The following is a 21,119-nucleotide window of genomic DNA, read 5'->3' on the forward strand; positions in this document are numbered from 1 at the left end:
GACTCGCAGGAAGGATGCAGTAAAGCGGTGGGTCTTAATGTTACCTCTCCAAGGCTACTGATAACGGGGCTTCATAACACCCGCCGAGCCTTGGAGAAGAAACTTGTGCAGAATGAATCAGGAGGAGCCAGGTTGCGCTGCGACCACCCGCTCGGTGCTCCTGAAATCCGGGCTGCCAGTCTGCGGTGACCCTGTACACGCGATGGTCCCTTGGTCCCATCTGCTTCGCCTCCGGACCCGGCAGGAGCTGCGTCAGTCCTGTGTCCTGGAGACGCGCGCTGGTGGCCGCGAGCGGGTAGCGCGGCCTCGGGCCCCTGGGGCTGCGCCGCCGTCCTGCTGCCGCCCTCCTGTGGCCGCTGAGAGGCGACCTCCGGCCGTCCTGCGGGCCTCCTCCCTCGGCCGGTGACATCACCGCATTCCCGTCCCGGCTCCTCCCGCCTGCAGCCGCAGTGACAGGCGAGCCGGGCCCGGTGGCGGAGAGGAAGTGTGGGGCCGCCGCGCTGAGCCCGTCCCCGCCGAGGCCGAGCGGCTCTCCCCGGGGTGCTCGGGTGACAGTGCCGCGGCCGCCGGGCGCAGCGCGGGGCACGCGCCGGGCAGAGCCGAGCACCAGACGGACGCTTCGGCAGAGACGCGGGGAAAATGGCTGATGACTTTGGCTTCTTCTCGTCGTCGGAGAGCGGGGCCCCCGAAGCGGCCGAGGAGGACCCGGCGGCTGCCTTCTTGGCCCAGCAGGAGAGTGAGATTGCGGGCATAGAGAATGACGAGGGTTTCGGGGCACCTGCCGGCAGCCAGGGGGGTCTCGCGCAGCCGGGACCCGCCAGTGGGGGTGAGTCAGCGCGGTGGCCTGGGTACTGGGGATTGGAGGGGGGGATCTGGGGCTCGCACCCGGGGTCCTCGGCCTCCGGGCCCTGCGGTAGAGCGAAGAAGGCCTGCTATGGCCAGCCAGAAGCAGGCCTAGGGCTGTATGTGTACCTGAGGGGGACCTGGAGAAGGAAATGGGAGGGCGATCTTGTTGCGTTCCCTATGTGAGGCCCCGCCTGGGGCTTAGGATCTGGTGGCTCCCGGCATAGAAATTCGTCATGACATTTCATTCCCAAGCCAACTCCACCACTGCCTGGCTCTGGAATCCAACGCAGCCCAGCCTTGAGCTTCCCAGTAGGCTCGCTGCCCCCGGCTCAGCCCTGCAGGTGTGCACAGGACCTCAGACCTCCCTGACCCTTGGACTTAGCTCCCTCCTTCAGTTGGGAAAGCAGGAGGCACTGGGTGCTCTAAGAACTCACAGACTTTCCTGGAGGATCACCTGCCATCCTGCGGTCACTGTTCTAGGCACTTTACTTAACATTTCATCATTTCGTGTGTATTATACACCCATTTCAGAGATGGCAGAACCAAGGCTCAAAATGTACACTACTGAAAGAACTAGTAAGTGGCAGAGCGAGGACTAAACCATTTCTCTCAGACTCTGAATCCTCTTCCCCTGGCCACATTGTCTTCCATATGCCAGGCTCTGAGTCAGAGACACCAGTATGGGGGCAGGAGCACAGAGGGCTTCAGTCAAATGTGATCCTGCCCTGCTGGGTTTGGAGCTTAGTGGTTTTGCAAAGGTGGTCCAGGGCTATTGGGGTTTGGGGCCTGGTCCTTGCAATAGCGTGTTTATCAACAATGTTCCTGCTCTAGTTCTGCCTGAAAGAACAATTTCTTAAAGTTAAAAACTAGCTATCATTTTCATGGCTGCATCCGAAACAGCCCTTGTTTCCTGTTAATGTTGTCATTTTAGTGGGAGTTTATGGGCCTGTCAGAATAAGTGGTAGCTTACATATTTTTAAAAAAATGTTTACAGGTAAAGCTCCTTATATTTATATTCAACATTTACTGAGCACCTACTGTGTGCCAGACACAGTGGGGATACAGATATGAATAAGACAGTTCCTGTGGCTTGAGGGGCTCGAAGCATCTCTGTATCCTCTTCATGTGAGAAACATAACAAGCCCTTTGTCACATGTAAGAAACTGGAAGCCCAGAGAGCCTGAGTGTCTTGCCCAAAGTCACACAGCCGTGAGTGACAGATCTGGGACTAGATCCCAGGCCTCTCAACTCTGGGCTCCACATTCTTTCAAATGCTGTGGCAGTCACCCTGGGAAGTGATGGGATGTGAAGGTGGGGGGATCTTTTGCCACCTAACCAAGCCAGCAGTGGATGTCTTCTGAAGGAGCAGCAGCTTCTAGCACTTTGGCACAAACCCTCACACACCCCAGGGAATTCCTAGAAAATATGGGCCTACATCTTGAGACTACCAGCTTCCCCAGTCAGGTTGGCATGGGAGAGGCCCTGCTGGGAGAACCCATGTCAGAACCATCTAAGAGAGAAGCAGGGAGAAGTCAGGCAGAGGGCTGCAGATGTGGCTGGGGTTTGAACAGGCTGTGACCTCTCCTAGGACGGTAGGACGCCAGGGATTTATGGCCTGGATGGGAGGTTCACTCTCTGGCAGGGGTGATACAAGTTGGCCCCAGACCGGAGGTGGCAGGGAAAGAAGCAGGGACATGGCCCTCTGAGGTCTCCTGGACTCACAACCACTAAAGTTGCAAATGCTCAGCTACCCTGCTGAGTGGAGCACAGGGATCTTAGAGGAGTTATGGGATGCGGCTCAATAGGTGGCCAGATAGGATAGAATTGATCTGACCCTCCTAGGTCTAGATGGTGATGAGTAAGTAATCCCCTGGAGACTGGTAATGAGTGCCAGAAGCCTGAATAAGTTGCAGAAAATGTGCCTTAGGCAGCTGGGAGCTGGACGGAAGCTCCTGCAGCCAGCACCACTCATCACTTCTGAGTCTTGTCTCTTAAATGATGCCCTTGTGCTGAGTGCCCTGACTTTGGGGACAGGGGGTGCTTTCTGGATGGCTCAGTGGTAAAGAATCCTCCTGCAATGAAGGAGATGAGAGTTCAATCCCTGGGTCGGGAAGATCCCCCAGAGGAGTGCATGGTAACCCACTCCAGGATTCTTGCTTGGAGAATCCCGTTGACAGAGGAGTCTGGCGGGCTACAGTCCATGGGGTTGCTCAGAGTTGGACTCGACTGAGCACGTGCATGCATGCATGTACCTCAGGGGAAACTGTTTCCAGTAGGCCTGAGCCTGAGCTTCTTTGAGCCCCTCCTCTGGGCTGGAGTTGCGGCCAGCCTGAGCAATGGATACTTTGTTTCCATTCATCAGCCTTGGGTAGGGCCCAGGAGGTTTACATTTTCACACCCAGATTTCTATGTGCCCCACCTGGCTCTGCCCTTGACTTGCCCAGTCATTTCCTGGGCAAACCCATTTCCCCCTGATGGGACTCAGTAAGCTCCCAGGAATGTTCTGGACCCCGTCTGTCCTTGTCCCAAAAGGGGATTAGCAATCTGAGGGAAGTCACACCCACGGCTTATCCCTGGGACTCGTATCTGCCTCACTCCTGTTCTGCCGGCTTTGGACTGTGGGCACGCGATTATTAACGTGCCGTGGGCTGGTCAGAAAGCACTGTGAGGACAGAGACTCGTAATTTCATGTGTGGGTGTGTGTGGATTCCCAAAGAGGCTGAAGCCTCATTTCCAAAGGGCAGCACCCATGGGACTGAGAGACTGGGTTGCAGAGACCTCCTGAAGGACAGGGTGGGCCCCTGGCCACTCCTGTGGTTGAGGGGTCTGAGACTGGGACTGGTCAGGGTGGCATGTGGGAGGGGGCACAATTTCCCCTCTAGAAATGCCAAGTGCACACACCGGCATCGTGAATGGACCCCGGTAAGTTCAGACTCTGGTAGAGGAGACGCCCCTGGAGAAGATGCTGCCACTGATTTAGGGACCAGGCCACCCGCGCAGGAGAAATCCCATCTAAATGAGCAGGGAGGACAGCTGATAACTGTTGGCTAAAATTGATCACTCTTTGAAAACAAAATTGATTATAATTTATATCTGCTGGGGATTGTTTCCATGGGGTTAAGGCTCCCTCCCTTTAGTCCCCAGGCTGAAAGCACTGTCACTGTGACTCACGGCTCTATCTGGCTGGTGAAGTGTACTTGTCCATCTGGGATGGTCTTATACAGCCTCCCGCGGCTCCTGGCTAAGAGGCATTGCAGTTTCTGAGAGTCCTTAGGCCTTGCAGACAACAGTGGGCCCCCAAAGAGCAGTTCAACTTCCATTTAGCCAATACTGACTGTTCACCCATAGGAGCTAGCCGAATGGGATACAGAGCCTGATAAGGGAATGCATGACCCATGGGAGGTCACAGTAATCATGTAAGAGGGTGGGGGGTGCTATACAGTATTTGGGGATACTCTATAGTAGTTGAGACCTTCCATCAGCGCTCAGGGTAGAAGAGGAAGTAGTGGAGGGCTTCCCAGAGGAGGTGAGTTGTGAACTGGGCTTTGGCGAACAACTGGATCCCCCAGAACATTCTTTGGTGAGGAAAGTAGGAAGAAAGGCATGGAATGTGGCATAGTGTGTTTGGGGAAGGCGGAAACCAGAATAGGGTTTGTGGGAAGGACTGGTGGGAAGTGAGGCAGGAAAAATGGGCAGGGCCAGATTGCAAAGATCCTCATGAGTTATGGTCCGAGGTTCAGTGTATTCATTCAACAAATATTTATTGGGCCCCTGTTATGTGTCAGGCACTGTTCTAGGTGCTGGATCCCAGTGATGGACAAAACAAAGCCCCTGCCCTCCTGGAGGGCTTTCAAGTGGGGTAGATAGGCAATTAGCACGTACAAAAATAAATCTATCAGGCCTTGGTAGGTGATACAGACAAAGTACTGTATGGGGGAGGAGAGGGGTGCAGAGGACAAATGTCAGGGATGGTCAGGGAAGGCCTCTAATAAGGAAGTGTTTGAGCAGAGGCTGAAGGGCTTGAGGGAGCAGGAGAGCCTTCCAGGGAGAGGGAGCGGCACCTGTCAAGTTCCCAAAGAAGGAGCAGACCCTATGGGCTGCCGGTTTGTGTTCATTTTATTTTTAATTAGAAGAGTTACGTAGGTAAGTGTATGCTTTTCATCAGCCATGGCGGTTGGTTTCAAAGAGGTTTGGGAGAGGGTGAAGATGGAGGCAGAGAGGCCTGTGAGTGGACAAAAGCCATTTAGTCCATCTTTCTTTAGTGTGTTTATTAATTTGCTATTCAACAAATATTTCTGAGCGCCTCCTAAGTCGTAGGTATTGTACCCAGCTCTGGGGAAGACGGTGGGGAGGGTTTGGACACAGGTGTGCCCCTCCAGGTGCTCACTGCCACTAGTGGGGCAGACAGACCAAGTAGCTGTGCAGGCGGGTCTGGCGGGGGGCAGAGGGGCCCCCAACTTTGAGGGTCCCTGCTGCGGCAGAAGTCACAGGAATTTGTGAAAAATCAGGTGTCAGGGCAAGGGACCAGGAGGAGTCATTGAGGTGAGGGCTGCAGCAAATCCTTCTGGGAGGGGCAGGAGGAGGAAAATCAGGCCAAGTGCTGCCTGGTAGGGGCTGATTCCTGCTCTCCCAGGTGAAGCCGTTGCTCAAGGCACCTCAGGGACAAGCGGAGACGTGCAGTCCCTTCTTTCTGAGTCCTCGCAGACCCGCCCTGAGCCTCCAGCTCCTCTGCTGGCTCACTGGGCATAGGCTCCATAGGAAATCAGGCCATTCCTAACTGCAGCTGAGGAGAAATTAATTTCAGGTAGGTGAGAAGCTATTACTGGCTGGCGACCTTGGGCAATCACGTAGCCTCTCTGGGCCTCAGTTTGAGAATCTGTAAAATGGGTTGATAACACACCTTGTGCCTTTCAGCACAAGGCTATGGTGAAAATTAGATGTGATAACAGCTATGAGAAGGCTTTGTGAACAGTCAAGGACTGAACCCAGGTTATTTATGTGTACATGACGTCTGTATATGTGGAAGTCAGTACACACACACAGATATATACAGAGGTTGGCTCAGTCACTAATGTAGGACCCTGCTTATTATAAGCTGAGCAATGAGTAATGCTGTCTTCTTGTTCTCTTTCTATCAGCTTCTGAGGACATGGGGGCCACGGTCAATGGAGATGTGTTTCAGGTAAGCAAGATTCTGTCCTTGCAGCGGGAGGGACTGACAGCCTGGATCTCAGTAACTTTTTGGCCCCCATCATGTGTAGGAAGACGGCTTCAAGTTCTGTTCATTGGGATGGGAGCATTAAGAAAGTTTTTGACAATTTTTTTTTTGGTTGTGTAGGAGAAGGGGATGAAGAATAAGGACCACACAGATAGGGATCGATGGTGTATGGCCTCAGGTTGCCCATGGTAATGTCTAGCTTGCAGAGGGCAAAAGAAAGTGGCTCACAGTGGCATGGACTAAAGGAAACACAGGGCCCTGCACATGTTTGCCACTGGTGGGAGGCTGAACCCAGTGGTCGTTTCCACGTCTGAGCATTTTCACTGGGTGGGACCCAGTTAAAAGAGATTTCACACACACACAAAAAAGAGATTTCACTTCTCAGAATTTTCCTAAAGAAATAGCTGGACAGAGACACTCTGATTCTTTATATGATTATTTATAGTAGCAGACAAACTGGAAGTAACCCAAGTGCCCACTCTTGAGGACCTGGGTAGGTAAATTGGAAAACCATGCCGTTGTTACAAAGAGCAGTCAGAGCTTTCTGTATGGACATGAAAAGATGCCCACAATATAATAAATGGAAAAGCAGCTTGCAGAGTAATATGCACAGTATGGTCCTGTTTTTTATTTTAGAAATATGTTTGCATGAAGATCTGAAAGGATGTGTACCAACTGTTAGCAGTGGTTAACCCCAAGGTTGTGGGAGAAGGGAGGGTAAGGAAAAGCTTTCACTTTCACTGAGTTGTTTTAAAATTCTTTGTAATGATCCTATAATACACACACTCTCTCTCTCTCTCTCTCACATTCCCTGCCCCCGCAGCCCCGCCACCACCACCCCCAAAAAACAACACAGCTAGTAAACACCCACTCCAGTATTCTTGGGTTTTCCTAGTGGCTCACACCATAAAGAATCTGCCTGCAATTTGGGAGACCTGGATTCGATCCCTGGGTTGGGAAGATCCCATGGAGGAGGGCATGGCTACCCACTCCAGTATTCTTGCCTGGAGAATCCCCATGGACAGAGGAGCCTGGTGGGCTATGGGGTCGTAAAGAGTAGGACACGATTGAGTGGCTAAGCACATCAAAGATATTTCTAGTTAAAAATTTCTCTCCACACTCATCTAAGCCCGCTCCTTTCCTACATATACACAGATCATGTTAAAAGTACTTAAAGAATTTGGAACACAAATAGTATCCTCAGGACCCCACAGATGCAACAGTCTTCACCGGATGAACTTTAATTCCCACTGGACTGGGTCAAAGACCCTTAACTGCTGCAGGATCTCCTGAACTCTGCCTCGTGGAGGAGCTGGCCTCCTAAATCCTCAGGGAGAACAAACAATAGTTTCTTATGTAAGAGGGATGGGCTGGTACCTTACACAGGGCAACGGGCCAAGTCTCATTTCTGGAAAATTACTCAACTACCGGCAAGCTAGAAAAGTTAGTCTCCAGGACTTTAAGAGCTTCGTGTCTCTTTGGGCCTGCCTGAGAGCTCCAAATAAGCAGCACTGATGCCTGTCCAGTTCAGCAGAGCATAGAGACTCAGACTGTCCCTGCCCTGCACATACTCCAAAGGACTTGGCTTGACCCGAAAGGTCTGTGCCCTAAAGTGGCCCTGGAGCTGGAGATATACTTGGGACCATAGTACCTAGAACACCAGGAGCAAGATAATTTTCCCTGTCTACACATTAGCACCTGGAGGCCTTCTCACGTCCTGCCCCCTGGCCTCACTTTGTATTGAACGAATCTGAGAAACCCTAGGCCTCCTCCCCAATCTCAGTGGGAATTTTTTTCTCACTGCTACCAAGAATAACCCCAGGTATGTTTATTTGTGAATCATTTGCGGTAGACCTGGGTTCGATCCCTGGGTTGGGAATATCCCCCGGAGGAGGGAGTGGCTACCCACTCCAGCATTCTGGCCTGGAGAATTCCATGGTCTGTATAGTCTTTGGGGTCACAAAGAGTCGAACACGACTGAGCAACTTTCACTTCACATGTGCAACGCTAGCATCCTTACAGGCAGGGAAGGGGGTCACAGATGAGGCAAGTCACTCAGAAGCTTAGTGGCCAATTTCAGGTTCATCTGTATGTATGCAGTGTATGCTAAGTCGCTTCAGTTGTGTCCGACTCTTTGCTGCCCCATGGACTGTAGCCCACCAGGCTCCTCTGTCCATGGAATTCTCCAGGCAAGAGTACTCGCGTGGGTTGCCATGTCCTTCTCCAGGGGATCTTCCCGACCCAGGATCGAACCCACATCTCTTCAGTCAGTTCAGTTCAGTTGCTCAGTCATGTCCGACTCTTTGCGACCCCATGAATCACAGCATGCCAGGCCTCCCTGTCCATCACCAACTCCTGGAGTTCACTCAGACTCACGTCCATCGAGTCTCTTACATCTCCTGCTTTGGCAGGCAGGTTCTTTACCACTAGGGCCACCTGGGAAGCCCTCAGGTTCATCTAAATCTCCTGATCTGGTGCCCTTTGCTCCACCCTCTTGTTGCAAGCTGCCCACAGGGGCCAGCTTGCAGGTGGGAAGCCCCTGCAGATTTCTCTTAGGATGGAGCACAGAGCAGGGTCTGACTTTCAAGGATCCTGGACAGAACTTTCCTGCTACCTTACTTGATCTTTTCTGGAAGCCTGTGGGCCACTGGGAGCTTCCCTGGTGGCTCAACGGTAAAGAATCTGCATGCAGTGCAGGAGCCACAGGAGACATGGGTTCGATCCCTGGGTCAGGAAGATCCCCTGGAGGAGAGCATGACAATCTGCTTCAGTGCTCTTGCCTGGAGTATCTATCCCTGGACAGAGGAGTATATATGGTCGAAAAGAGTCAGATACGACTGAAGTGACTTGGCATGAGCCACCGCGGGGTCCAGCTATGAACCTGGACCTAAGATCTAAGGATAAGCCTACCCAAACCTATTCTAATTCTTTCTGCTGCTGCCAGGGGCAGGAAGGCCCCAGCAGGACTCACTCCTCCTACACAAGCTCTCTTCCTTCCTCCACCCACGTGGCCATCATCCCCACTGAGCTACTTAGAGGAATCGACAGCTCAGCTCAGCTTAGCTTTAGCTGGTCAATCCCCAGGATCAGCTGTGCCTCATCCTCCTGGCTCCCCATGGTGTCACAGCACGTGCTGGGCCAGCCTGGCCTCTGGAAGCCCTCGTGGTGGTCTCCTGTGTCCAGCGGAGGGGTCCTTTGGGAGAGGGGTGCCACCAGAGAGCTGGGCCAAGACAAGCCCGGCCCTGATTGTAGCCTCCTGCCTTTTGGTCCCGGCCATTCCCAGATGCCTTCCCTTTTGAGCTTGGGAGGGGCTCCAAACGTTCCTGCAGCCCCGGGTGAGCCCTCCCAGGCTACGGGCTACAGTGGTTGCAGGGCAGTTATCACATTCAGGCCCCACTTCACACCTGGAGTGGGATGTGGTCACTCCCATTTGATAGGTGACGACACCTAAGGAGAACAAGGAGGGGATTTCTTAAAGGTCGCACCTCCAGTGAGTGGCAGGAGGGGACTTGAAGCCCAAGTCCCTCTGATGCTGTGTCCCAGGCTCTCCCCATGCCCTCCACATTGCTTTGCAGGCAGCCCCTCGTTCCTTCATTTAGTCAGCTCACATTCTGAGTGCCATGCGCTGTGCTCAAGGCCTTGGATGTAGAGGCAAATGCAATGGCTCTTGGTTCTCAAAGAGCTCAAGTGCAGAACAGCAGGGCCTCAGGTGTGGGGCTGGTCTCAAGAGCCAGGAGTCTGAGTTCTTATACATCGAAATGGAAGTATCAGTCACTCAGTTGTGTCCGACCCTTTGTGACCCCATGGACTGTAGCCTGCCAGGCTCCTCTGTCCATGGGGATTCTCTAGGCAAAAATACTGGAGTGGGTTGCCATTCCCTTCCACAGGGGATCTTCCCAACCCAGGAACGAACCCAGGTCTCCTGCATTGAAGGCAGATTCTTTACCATTTGAGCCACCAGGGAAGCTATTCTGCATTGGGCACCACCCAAAAGCTTTAATGGATTAACTCATTTCATCTTCCCAACAGTCCTATCATGTAGGTTCCATACATTATCTCCACTTTACCGATGAGGAGAAGGAGGACACACAGGGAGGTTTAATAGCTCTAGTTACACTGCCTGGAAGAGCTGGGACCTGAAGCAGGCTCAGTCGCTAGATGCTGCACTGAAGTCAGAGAATGCAACAGGAACGGATGCTGGAAGTGGGTTCCAGGCTGCCCAGGGAGAGGTGGGTGGTCCTGGCTGGGAGGACAGCATGTGCAAAGGCATAGAGGATAAGATGCTCAGTCTGGGGCTGCTGCAGGGAAGGGTGTGCTGGGGGAGCTGGAAGAGACCACAGGTGCAGGGCCATGTGCTTCCAGGTGGGAGGCATAGGGGTGTGGGGGGGGCGGGAACAGCTCCCAGCCAGAGCCTATCAGTGGGCCGCGTTGGTGGAGGAGGCGGGCTCAGCTTGACCGGGCTCTCCACTCAGAGCCTGGGGCACAGCCATCTCTGGGCACCATCTTCTAGGGCCACACTGAGCAATGTCCCTGGATGTGGAGTGCAGCTGCTCCAGGCTCCTCCCATCAACCCTCCTAACCTCCCTCCATCCCCAGCATCTACTCCAGCTGCTTCTACACCCAGACTGAGGCGCTGTGGTGAAGTCTGGATGGAGTTAGACAATCTGGGCTTCATTTCTATTTTTTCCCAGCTGGACGACCTTGGACTAGTCGCTGCTTTGAGCTGGATTTGTCATTTGTAAAATGGGGATGAGAAGCCCTTCCTTGCTGTCCCCACAGGTCTGTTGAGAAGAGTCCTCTATAGCCTTAGAAGCTTCTTATCCCTGAGCAAGCTACTAAGTGAGCCAAGGAGGGTATGAAGGCAAGTGTGAGAGAGACAGGGAGTGGGCCTTGGGAGTGGGAGGACAGGGCACAGTCTCTAATCTTGGGATGCTAGACGTGTTAGGGAGGAAAAATCACGTGACACAGAAGTGACTTTGGCCCCTGTTGGCTGCATGTGGCCGGGGTGTTACACCCAGGAATTCAGTTTGAATTCTGGCTCTGCCAGTTGCTGGCTAGGTGACCTTGGGACTTTGAAGCTAGACTTTTTCCTACCTGTAAAACAAAGATAATAAAACCCACCATGAAGGTTTGTGAAGGCCAAAGAGAACCATTTAATTGAAGGTTCTTTGCCAGTTTATAAGCACTCTAACCTGAGTCTTAATTTTAGGGCAGTCTTGAAGGAGATGGTGGGGCTTCCCAGGTGTCTCAGTGGTGAAGAACCTGCCTGCCAATGCAGGAGACACAGAAGATGCTGGTTCGACCCCTGGGTTGGGAAGATCCCCTGGAATAGGAAATGGCAACCCACTTGAGTATTCTTGCCTGGAAAATTCCATGGATAGAGGAGCCTGTCAGGCTACCGTCCATGGGGTTGCAAAGAGTCGGCCACAACTGAGCACGCACGCACTTCTAAAGGAGATGGTGAGTCCTGAAGGACACCATGGAATGACTTCTAACCCTCCAGCCCACCTCTCTCAACCCATCTCATCCACACGTGGCAGCATGTCTGTACTCACATTTTCCCAAAGGCACTAGCCTCACGTGGTCCTTACGCTGCCAACTCTTGATCTGAAATGCCGTTCCCCTGTCTCTTCCCAGCCTACTCTGCTCCTAGGCTAGAAAGGTCATACCCTCCCTTGTCCCCCCTCTTTTCATGACCCATGTTATGCACGTACCCCAAGTCATGGTCTTCATTTGTGAAGAACTCCCTCTGTCAAGCTCCTGGATGATGGGCCAACTTGGTCATCTCTGTCCCCAAGCATGAACATATGTTAATTCATTCAAGAGATGTTCTTGAGCTCCTCTTACAGCCAGGCCCTCCCTGTCCTAGGTTCTGTACAGAGATAGTCTCTGTCTGCATGGAACTCACTTTACTGGGGAGGGGTGGGGGGCAGATAGTAAAGAAAGTCAGAAAGTGTTAGTTGCTTAGTCATGTCTGACTCTTTGCAACCCAAGGACTGTAGCCCACCAGGCTCCTCTGTCCATGGGATTTCCCAGGCAAGAAATACTGGAGTGGGTCACCATTCCCTTCTCAAAGGGATCTTCCTGACCCAGAGATCAAACCAAGGTCTCCCGCATTGCAGGCATATTCTTTACTGTCTGAGCCACTAAGGAAGCTAGTCTTTTAAGATATCATGAGTACCAAGAAGAAATAAAATGTAGCACCTGGATAAACACATAGACACCAAAGTAACTGCACTTGTCTGCAGATGGGACATTCTATAGGATTGGGTAGAGGTCCTGGTAGCCTGGCCTCAGGACAGGCTTTTTCCCAGAACTGGACAGGGTGGGGCTCACCCTACATCGGTGATCAACTTGTGTTGTCGAGATTAGGGCCCTGGAAAGGCTCCTTGAGATGTCAAGAGAGACTTTCTGAATTGAAATATAATGTTGGGCAGGAAGGAGGAATAAGGGCAGTGCCCCAGCTGCCCCACCCAAGGGTGGGTCTGATCCGAGGAGCCAGGCAGCACTGCCTCACCCTCAGCCTGCCCTTCTCTCTCCCCAGGGAGATGCAGCTCTTACGTCCATCTGCATGTTCCTTCACCTTGGTGCCCACAGCCCCTTGAACAGACACCTAGCACTTCCTCTGAACTGGCACATGCTGGTCCCAGGGGGGATCTTCATCCACACGGCCACTGCTTGTTGAGCACCAGCTGTGTGGGCACCATTGGACAGACGCTGTTGGGTGGGGAGAAGACATTAAACAACACTGGGATTAATGACAGTTTGATGAGTGCTTGAGCAACAGAGCAGTGAAAGGAGAGACAGGTTCATAGGGCTGTAAACAAGGTTCTGCCCTGCTGACAGGGATCTCGCAGTCCAGCCAGGAGACACACTTGGGAGAAGGCGAAGGAGCACAGGGAGAGGAAGGGCTGTGAGATCTGCTTGGGGGTTTGGAAATACCCCAGAGCTGGTGACTTCTGAGCTAGAAACTCGTGGGATGGAATAAGATTTCATCAGCTGGAGGAAGGAGGGGAGCCAATTGAAGGCCGAAAGCAGGAGGAGACAAAGGCGGGGCAGCGTGGATGTGGGATGGGTGGAGAGAGGAATGCACGGGGCAGACAGCACACCAGAGTGGGAGTGCTGAGAGATGGGCTGGATCGTAGAAAAGCTCTGGCTCTTCAAGAACAGAGGGAAGCCCCAGCCTGTCTGGGCTGAGCTCTCAGCCTGCCATGCTTGGAGTCCCCTACCCTGGCAGGCAGCCTGGAGAATTGGGCAGAGCCCTGGCCTGGAAGTCAGAGGAGGCCTGGACTCCGGCCCAGGTTCTGCCCCAGTTTCCGTCCCCTATAAGATGACAATGAATAATAATAATAATTCTAGCTATCATTTACTGAGCCATCACTCCCTGCCGGGCACTCTTGTAAGTTTCTTACAAGTACTGTTGCATCGAATCCTCACACCAGCTCTTAGAGGCAGTTTGAGTATCATCTTCATTTCAGATGAGAACACTGAGGTCAGGCAAGGTTGAGTGGCACACACGTAGTAGGCAGTAGAGATGGGATCTGAACCCGGATGGTCTGACCCCTGAGTCTGAGTTTCCCATCACTGCACGATCTTAGCTAAGCCCACCCTGCCTATCTCAGGACTGTTCACTCAGCAAATAGTTACAGAGCACCTGCTCTGTGTCAGGCACTGTGCTGGGTGCTGGGGACACAGCAGGGAACAGGACAGGCAAATCCCAGCTGTCACAAATGTGACATTCTGATAGAGGAGACAGACAATGGACAAGTAAATGTATTATAAAGTGAGGCAATCTGGGGCTGTGTGTTATTGGGTGAATAAAACTAAGTGCTCAGTCGTGTCCGACTCTGCGACACCATGGACTGTAGCCTTGCAGGCTCCTCTGTCCATGGGATTCTCCAGGCAAGAATACTAGAGTGAGTTGCCATTTTCTCCTCCAGGGGATCTTTCCCACCTAGGGATCCAACCTGACTCTCCTGTGGATCCTGCATTGGCAGACAGATTCTTTACAATTGAGCCATGTGGGAAGCCCACAACTAACAGAGTGGAACTTTAATGATAGAAACACAGGGCACTCTCTGTGTACCAAGAAGTATCTGAAGTTCTTCACACTTTTAAAATTCATTCCATCCTCATATTTACCCTATGGAGTGGGTGCTATTTTGTAGCCTGTTTTATGATGAGGAAAGTCAGGCACAGGGAGGTTGAGTAACTTGCCCGGGGTCACAGGGGGGGAAGGGTGACTGGTGGAGGGCACAGTAAGTGGAAAGGCAGGGTACAGTCACAGGAGACAGTGGGCATGACGTGGTTTGAGATGTGAGCGGTTTAAATAAAACCGATGTGTAGGGTTTTATTGCTTAAAGAAATGACAACACTTTGACCCAGAAGTGGCTAAAGAATAAAGAGAAATTAGTGGCCTCTGTAACTGGAAAGGAGTAGTCAAGGAGCAGAGACAGAGGGGCTGGTGGACAGGCTGGGTACACTGCTGTCTGTCTATGTCCTAGGAGGCCAATGGTCCCGCGGATGGCTATGCTGCGATCGCCCAGGCAGACAGGCTGACGCAGGAACCCGAGAGCATCCGCAAGTGGAGAGAGGAGCAGCGGAAACGGCTGCAGGAGCTGGGTGAGGACAGAGCTGAGGCTGTGAGCTGGGCTGGGCCCCCTGCGTCGGGGCTTCCCGCTGGGGTGGTGGTTTGGGACTATCACCATGTCGGGTGGGTAGCCTTAGAGTAGCTGGGGCTCCTTAGTGTGGGAACTGGCTGAGGATGGGCTGAGGAGGGAATCCCCCAGGACCACTGTGCCTCACCTTCCTCCTGGAAAGCTGCTGCTTATTCACCTGTTGGGGGTTGCAGATGCTGCCTCCAAAGTGATGGAGCAGGAGTGGCGGGAGAAGGCCAAGAAGGACCTGGAGGAATGGAACCAGCGCCAGAGTGAACAAGTTGAGAAGAACAAGATCAACAACCGGTGAGCAGGGCTATCAGGGCGTGAGGGGGCAGTGGGGACATAAAGGGGTGGTGGGGACATGAGAGGAGCCATGGTGTGGGGGACTGTCACAAGGATGGGTGATTTGGTGGCAAGAACACAGAGGAAGGAGAAGCCAGACCCCCAGCTGTTTCCTCAGTGGCCTGTGGAGCTCAGCACCCTGAATGCTGCAGAGCTGGTGACTGTAAGCTCTCACCTCCTCCCCATGACAGAGAAAAGCAAGTCTATCGGTCGATGGACGAGGTCCTAGGACCCACTGGAATGTAAGCCAGATGACCCTGGAGCCCAGGGGCCAAGAACTGGACCGGAGGCCCTGTGGCCATGGTTAGCATCACAGAGAACACAGGCCTGTCTGGGAGGGAAGAACCAAGCCATATGCAGGGTTTTCCTGCTTATCGAAGTGACAACACTTTGACTTAGAAGTGGCTGAAGAGTAGAGGGAAATTCGTGGCCTATGTAACTGGAAAGGCCAGGGGGAAACAGGCAGGCACAGTGGGCTTAGGCTGAAACAAAGTCCATCAGTGCTCACTTTTACTGTCTCTCGGCCCTGCTTTCCTTCCCCCCACCTTCACTCTTGGGCACACACTCCAGGGATGGGGCCCAAGGTGGCCGCCGGCAGCTCCAGGCTCCTGCTCTATTTTCTTGACAACTCCAGTGAAAGTAAGCCTCTTGCCCCCAGCAGCTTCAGCTGGTCTGGTGTGGGGTTATGTGCTGGTCCCAGGCCCAGTGACTGTCCCAGGAGCAGAGACTCTCTGATGGATACAGACTGGGTCTCATTTCTTGGGTTGTGCGTGGGGTCCAGTCCCACACAAACCACAGGGACTGGGTGGGGGCAACTGATGCTTTACAGGACAACCAGGATGCCCATCCTGGAAGAAGAAGCACAGGTGTTGAGCAGGAAAGACAGTGGAGATCCACCAGAGGACCCCTTGCAGAAACGGTCTCTGCCCAGAGAGCGCCCTGCAGTCCTTGCCTTTGAGGCTGTGCCCTTAAAGGCACCAGACCCGCCAGGAAGGGGAAGGCTGGCTCTGGGAAGCCTCCAGCTTCCGTTCAACAAGCTGCTGCCTGCCAGTCCCTGGGCTGGGCCCTGGGTAGGCGGAGATGAGAAAGACCGCATCTGTGTCCTCAAAGAGCTCAGCAGTGGGCACCCGCATGCTGGTCTGGTCTTGGGAGCAGGGCCTCTGTAGGAAGGCTGTGGAAGCAAGGGATGTGGGCAGGGGAGGGGGCCTCCAGGTCTGGGGACCTGGGCTTTGGAGGACAACTAGGAGACCAGGGCACAGCAAGATGTGAAAGAAAGGCCATTGTCCTTTCTTTCTTTCCGTCCAAGAAAGGCTTGGGCAGCAGGGAGAGAGGTGGGAGGTAGGGCCGGAGTGAGGGCCCACGTGTACAGGGCCTCGAATGTGAGGGCTGGGAAGACATGGGCTATGGGAGCCACTGAAGATTTGTGAACAGGAGTAACAGGATAAGGGCTGAGTATTAGAAAGGGCCCCCTCCTCGGGTGGATGGAGGATCCCTGCTCTCCTCTCTGGGCTGTGGAGAGTTGCTGAGCCTTCCAGAACTGTGCTTCCTAACACGTCTCCAGCTGGAGGTACTAATGCTGATTTCTCTTTTTCTTTAACCCTCTGCCTGTCTGTCCGTCTTGCCCTGCTGTTCTCCCCTCACCTAATCCCCTTCCCCCAAGGATCGCTGACAAAGCATTCTACCAGCAGCCAGATGCTGATATCATCGGCTACGTGTACGTGTCTCCTTTGCTCCTTTGCTGGGGTCCCTGTGTGTGGTTGGCAGTTTCTTGAGTCTCTCACTGGTGGGGTATGAATGAGTGTGGCTGGGCCTGGGGCAGTGATCAGAGAAGGAGGTGAGCCTGCAGGGTGGACACAAGCACCAGCCTTCATCTCCATCCCCCCAGCAAAGATGTACTGAGCATCTTTGAGACAGATTTGCCAAATCCAAGCAGAGACAAGGAAAGAATGCTGGCCATCCCCAGGTGAGAGAGGCAAAGGGCCAAGCAGCCCAACTTCCCCCACCCTGAAATGGCTCTTGGGGATGGGAGGTGGGAGGTGGGGTGAGTCTTTTGTTGAACAAAACAAGCATGGAGTGCCTGGTGCTGGAGGTATAAAGCATGCATTGCCATCCCCCACCTCCTGCCTTAGTGCGCTGTTCCCCTCAGAGCTCCAGCCTGAATTTGGCTGCGAGCCCCTGGCGAGACCACCATTGGCCTGTCTCATGTTCCTGGTTTGGGGTCTAGCTGGTCCTGTGCCTAATCCAGATTTATTCTCATAGTTAGCTGGCTGGTGTGTTGGGAATTGTGAAGCTGAAGGAGAAAAAAAAAAGCAGTGATGAGTGTCTGATGACTGCCTCGTGCGTATGTGCCACATATTTGCTGTTCCTCGCTCTGGGTACGCCCTTGGCAGCGCTCTCATGCTGTCTGGGCTAAACCTCCTCTCACAGAACCTGGGACACACCAAAATAACAGCCTTCCACTCCTTCCTCTGTCCACTCTCCTATTTGTCCAGTACTTATTGGTGCTTACCCAATGCCAGTCTCCGGGTCAAACAGGAATAAGACACACACAGTCCATCCTCTTAAGTTGCTCATGGTTGGAGGTGTGTTGTGATAAGAGCTGCTCACAAGGACACACAGGGCTCCCACAGAGCCACCCTCCGTGGGGGAAGCTTCAAAGATGCGGGACCGCCCCTGGCCCTTAAAGCATGAGATGGAGTTTGCTGTATGGCGAGGGTAAGAAGAAAAGGGTGTCCTCGATGGGAAAAGCTGCTGGGGCAAAGGCTATGAGAGGGGAAATATCTAGTGGCCTGCAGTGGCTGGGGTGGGGGTATGTGGGGCGGGGAGAAAATCAGTTTGGAGCCAGTTGAAGAAAGCCTGTAGTGTGATGTTTAAAAGCTCAGACCTGATCCTGAAGGTAGCGGAGAGCCATGGGAGGTTTCAAGCAGGAGGGTGGGGATGGCAGAAGGGCACTGATGCTGGAGAACACCACAGGGGGTTCGTTGCTCCTATTGTGCCTGAAGAGGTGACCCAAGGAGCACCCAAGGGAATCCTGAAGAGAGGAAGAGTCTAGACCAGCACTTCTCAGACCTGCATGTACCTAGGAATCACCAGGGGCTCTTGTCAAAATGGGGATTCTGACTCAGAAGGACTGAAGTAAGGCCATGATTCTGCATTGCCTACAAGCTCCATGGTGATGCGGTGCTGCTGGACCATGAACCCCATTTTGAGAGCAAAGTTAGAGGGGAGCCTCTTGACCCAGCTCAGTTGGTAAAGAATCAGCCTGCAATGCAGGAGACCCCCGTTCGATTCCTGGGTTGGGAAGATCCCCTGGAGAAGGGAAAGGCTACCACTCCAGTATTCTGGCCTGGACAATTCCGTGGACTGTATAGTCCATGGGGTTGCAAAGAGTTGGACACAACTGAGCGACTTTCACTTCACTTCACTTTTTGAGCTGGAAGAGAGAGCTTCAAAGATCGCTCCCCTCAGCCCTGCTGGTCAGCCAGCTCCACTCAGAACCTTACATTTTCCCAAGCCCACACACACATGTTGTGTTGCTGGGTTCTCAGACTAGTGAAATGGATCAGCAAAGAGGAGACACTGCTTCTCATTTTATAGATTAGGAAATGAGCACCCAGCAGGAAAGCAAGATCACTAGGGAGAGGCTGGGTCGCCTGATCCAGGGCCAGCTCATCCTGGATCCCTCCGGATCACCTGGAGAGTGATCACCCGCCATCAGCTAGTGCCTGGCACTTGGCAGAAATGGTCCTGCTTGCGATGCAAGGGGGACTGCTGAGGAGAGAGGGGCTTTAAGGACACTTGCTGGTCAAACAGAACATAGACCCAGCTCTCCCCACCCCAGAATCTTATTGTCTTTCTCTTAATGACTCCCACATTTAGGTTTTGTCCACAAAACTACATTTATTATACTTTATTTCCCCATTGTTCCTTCATCGGTGGCTTCTGTAACTATCAGCCAGAACTTCTGATGAAGAAACGACCACTTTCCATCCTAATCTGATTCTAACCAAAAGCAAAGACTCCAGTGGAGCATTCCCCAGGCTGAGAGAACAGTCATTCTGTGCTAAAAAGAGTTCTGTAGTGAAATACGGGTGACTTGATTTGAAGATCCTCTTTGATTCTTTTACACATCTTTGACCACAACCTTTTCTGAAGAACACTCACGAGGCAATGAGTCCAGAGAACCCTGAGGCAAAGCCGAATCAGAGATTTCAGTTAGGTGATTAGTAAATGTCCTGTCCAGTTTGGGGAAGTGTTGAAAATAGCTGAGGTATTACATTGATTCCTCCAAGGGCCTTTAGGTGTCAGGAGCCCCAGTTTGGGAACTCTTTTTCCTTTTTTTTCAATTGGAGTATAATTGCTTTATAATGTTGTGTTTGTTTCTGTTGTACAAGGAAGTGAATCAGCTATATGGTAGTTCTGGGAAAACTGGAAAGCTGCATGTGAAAGAATGAAATTAGAATACCACCTAATATCATACACAAAAATAAACTCAGTGGATTAAAGACCTAAAGGCAAGACCAGATACTACAAACAGAATACTCTTTGAAATAAATCACGGTACTGTTTTTTTTTGATCAGTCTCCTAGAGTAATCGAAATGAAAGCAAAAATAAACAAATGGGACCCAGTTTGGGAACTCTTGATGGAGAGATAATGAACAGAGTGTGCTGGGGCAGGGGTAGGCTACTTGAGCTTCGGTGGCAGGGGAAGACCTTTCTCAGGAGGTAAGGCCTGCACTCAGACCTGAATGACAAGAAACAAGCTGTGAGCGGGTCTGAGGGAAGACTCAAAAAAGGCCCTGAGGTAGGACCCAACGAGAGTTCCTCTGGGGGCTAAAGCTGTTCCTGGGAGCCTGAGGTCAGAGGTCATGGAGCCGGGGAGATGTCTTGGTAAAGTACCCCTTAGTAGGCTGGGCGAAACAGCCTTGCTCCATGGGAGCAGAGCATCACTGCTTTGGGGAAGAGGTAGACCGCTCTGAAACCTCTGTCCCGTCTCCACCTGCAGGGCATCTGAGGAGGCTTTTGTGAAGGAATCCAAGGAGGAGACCCCGGGCACAGAGTGGGAGAAGGTGGCCCAGCTGTGTGACTTCAACCCCAAGAGCAGCAAGCAGTGCAAAGACGTGTCCCGCCTGCGCTCGGTGCTCATGTCCCTGAAGCAGACACCGCTGTCCCGCTAGGAGTCTGCCAGCAGCATGGCCGCCAAGCAGGGGCTGGACCGGGCAGAGGAGGAGCAGCTGCTTTGGCCAGGGGGCGGAAATGCCTCCCACAGCTGCTACACAGCCTATTCCGTTCCTCCCCATCTCCCGGGGCCGGGAAGGGGAACCCTCACCCCCTCACCCATCATTCCCTCACGGCCCAAGGGCCCAGCCCCTCACACCTCCTCTCAGTCCACAAAATTGTGACTGTCCTTCCTGATGTATTTTTTTTTCTTGGCTTAAAGGGTGTGTTGTTAACTCTTTTTACACTTATTTATTATCATTCTCATTTCTCTGGAAGCCACAACTGGTGTCAGGGCTTGGTTTGTGCTTAGAACCTCCCCAGCTTCATGGACTAGAGAGAAGGTAAGGCTGTTTCCCTGGTAACCCAGGAGCTCCCAGCTGGAAGTGAAGGAACCCATCTATGTCTGCTGCCTCTAGCTCCAGGAGGAGACAGCCAACCTCTCACAGGATGCATTTGCAACTTCAGTCCTTTCTGATCGAACAAGCCTGTGAGATAAGGATTTGGGAGAAACAGTCAGTGACTATACCTTCTCTCCCTTCAAGAGAGGTTGTGCACAGGTTACATTCAAGCCACTGTGATCTGAAGTGTTTAAAAAGACTTAATTGCCAACCTTATTAGTTTCCTAGAACTGCCATAACCACATTGTCTGAGTTAAAACAACAGGATTTATCATCTCACTGTTCTGGAGGTCATTAAGTCTGAAACCATGGTGTCACCATCCCTCTAAAGGCCCTAGGGAAGGAGCTGTGTTCCTTGGCTTGTACATACATTATTACAATCCTGAGTTTATCATCACATCCCTTGTTCTCTATACATGTCTGCTTTTGCATCC

At 52.6% G+C, this 21,119-nt stretch overlaps 1 protein-coding gene across 2 annotated transcripts; it reads left to right on the forward strand.

The window, feature by feature from the left end:
* The first annotated feature begins 438 nt into the window (after window positions 1-438).
* On the forward strand, window positions 439-20,520 carry CLTB (clathrin light chain B). 2 transcript variants are annotated; one of them, XM_006075552.3, is made up of 6 exons: window positions 439-826; window positions 5,985-6,028; window positions 14,569-14,686; window positions 14,916-15,027; window positions 16,727-16,780; window positions 20,073-20,520. In XM_006075552.3, the coding sequence occupies exons 1-6, from the start codon at window positions 640-642 to the stop codon at window positions 20,242-20,244; spliced, it is 687 nt and encodes a 228-aa protein (XP_006075614.1). In that variant the 5' UTR covers window positions 439-639; the 3' UTR covers window positions 20,245-20,520. The 2 variants fall into 2 exon arrangements, with proteins under 2 accessions (XP_006075614.1, XP_006075615.1); XM_006075553.3 differs by lacking the exon at window positions 16,727-16,780 and having other exon boundaries at window positions 442-826.
* Window positions 20,521-21,119: the final 599 nt, after the last annotated feature.

The sequence above is a fragment of the Bubalus bubalis genome, chromosome 9 (genome assembly GCF_019923935.1).
Source record: "Bubalus bubalis isolate 160015118507 breed Murrah chromosome 9, NDDB_SH_1, whole genome shotgun sequence".
In the NCBI taxonomy this organism is placed as follows: Eukaryota; Metazoa; Chordata; class Mammalia; order Artiodactyla; family Bovidae; genus Bubalus; species Bubalus bubalis.

Coding starts and splice junctions, on each gene's coding strand:
- CLTB (XM_006075552.3), top strand. CDS start 640: ATGGCTGATGACTTTGGCTTCTTCTCGTCGTCGGAGAGCGGGGCCCCC. Junction 6,029..14,568: donor TCAATGGAGATGTGTTTCAG/GTAAGCAAGATT, acceptor TCTATGTCCTAG/GAGGCCAATGGTCCCGCGGA. Junction 15,028..16,726: donor AAGAACAAGATCAACAACCG/GTGAGCAGGGCT, acceptor CCTTCCCCCAAG/GATCGCTGACAAAGCATTCT.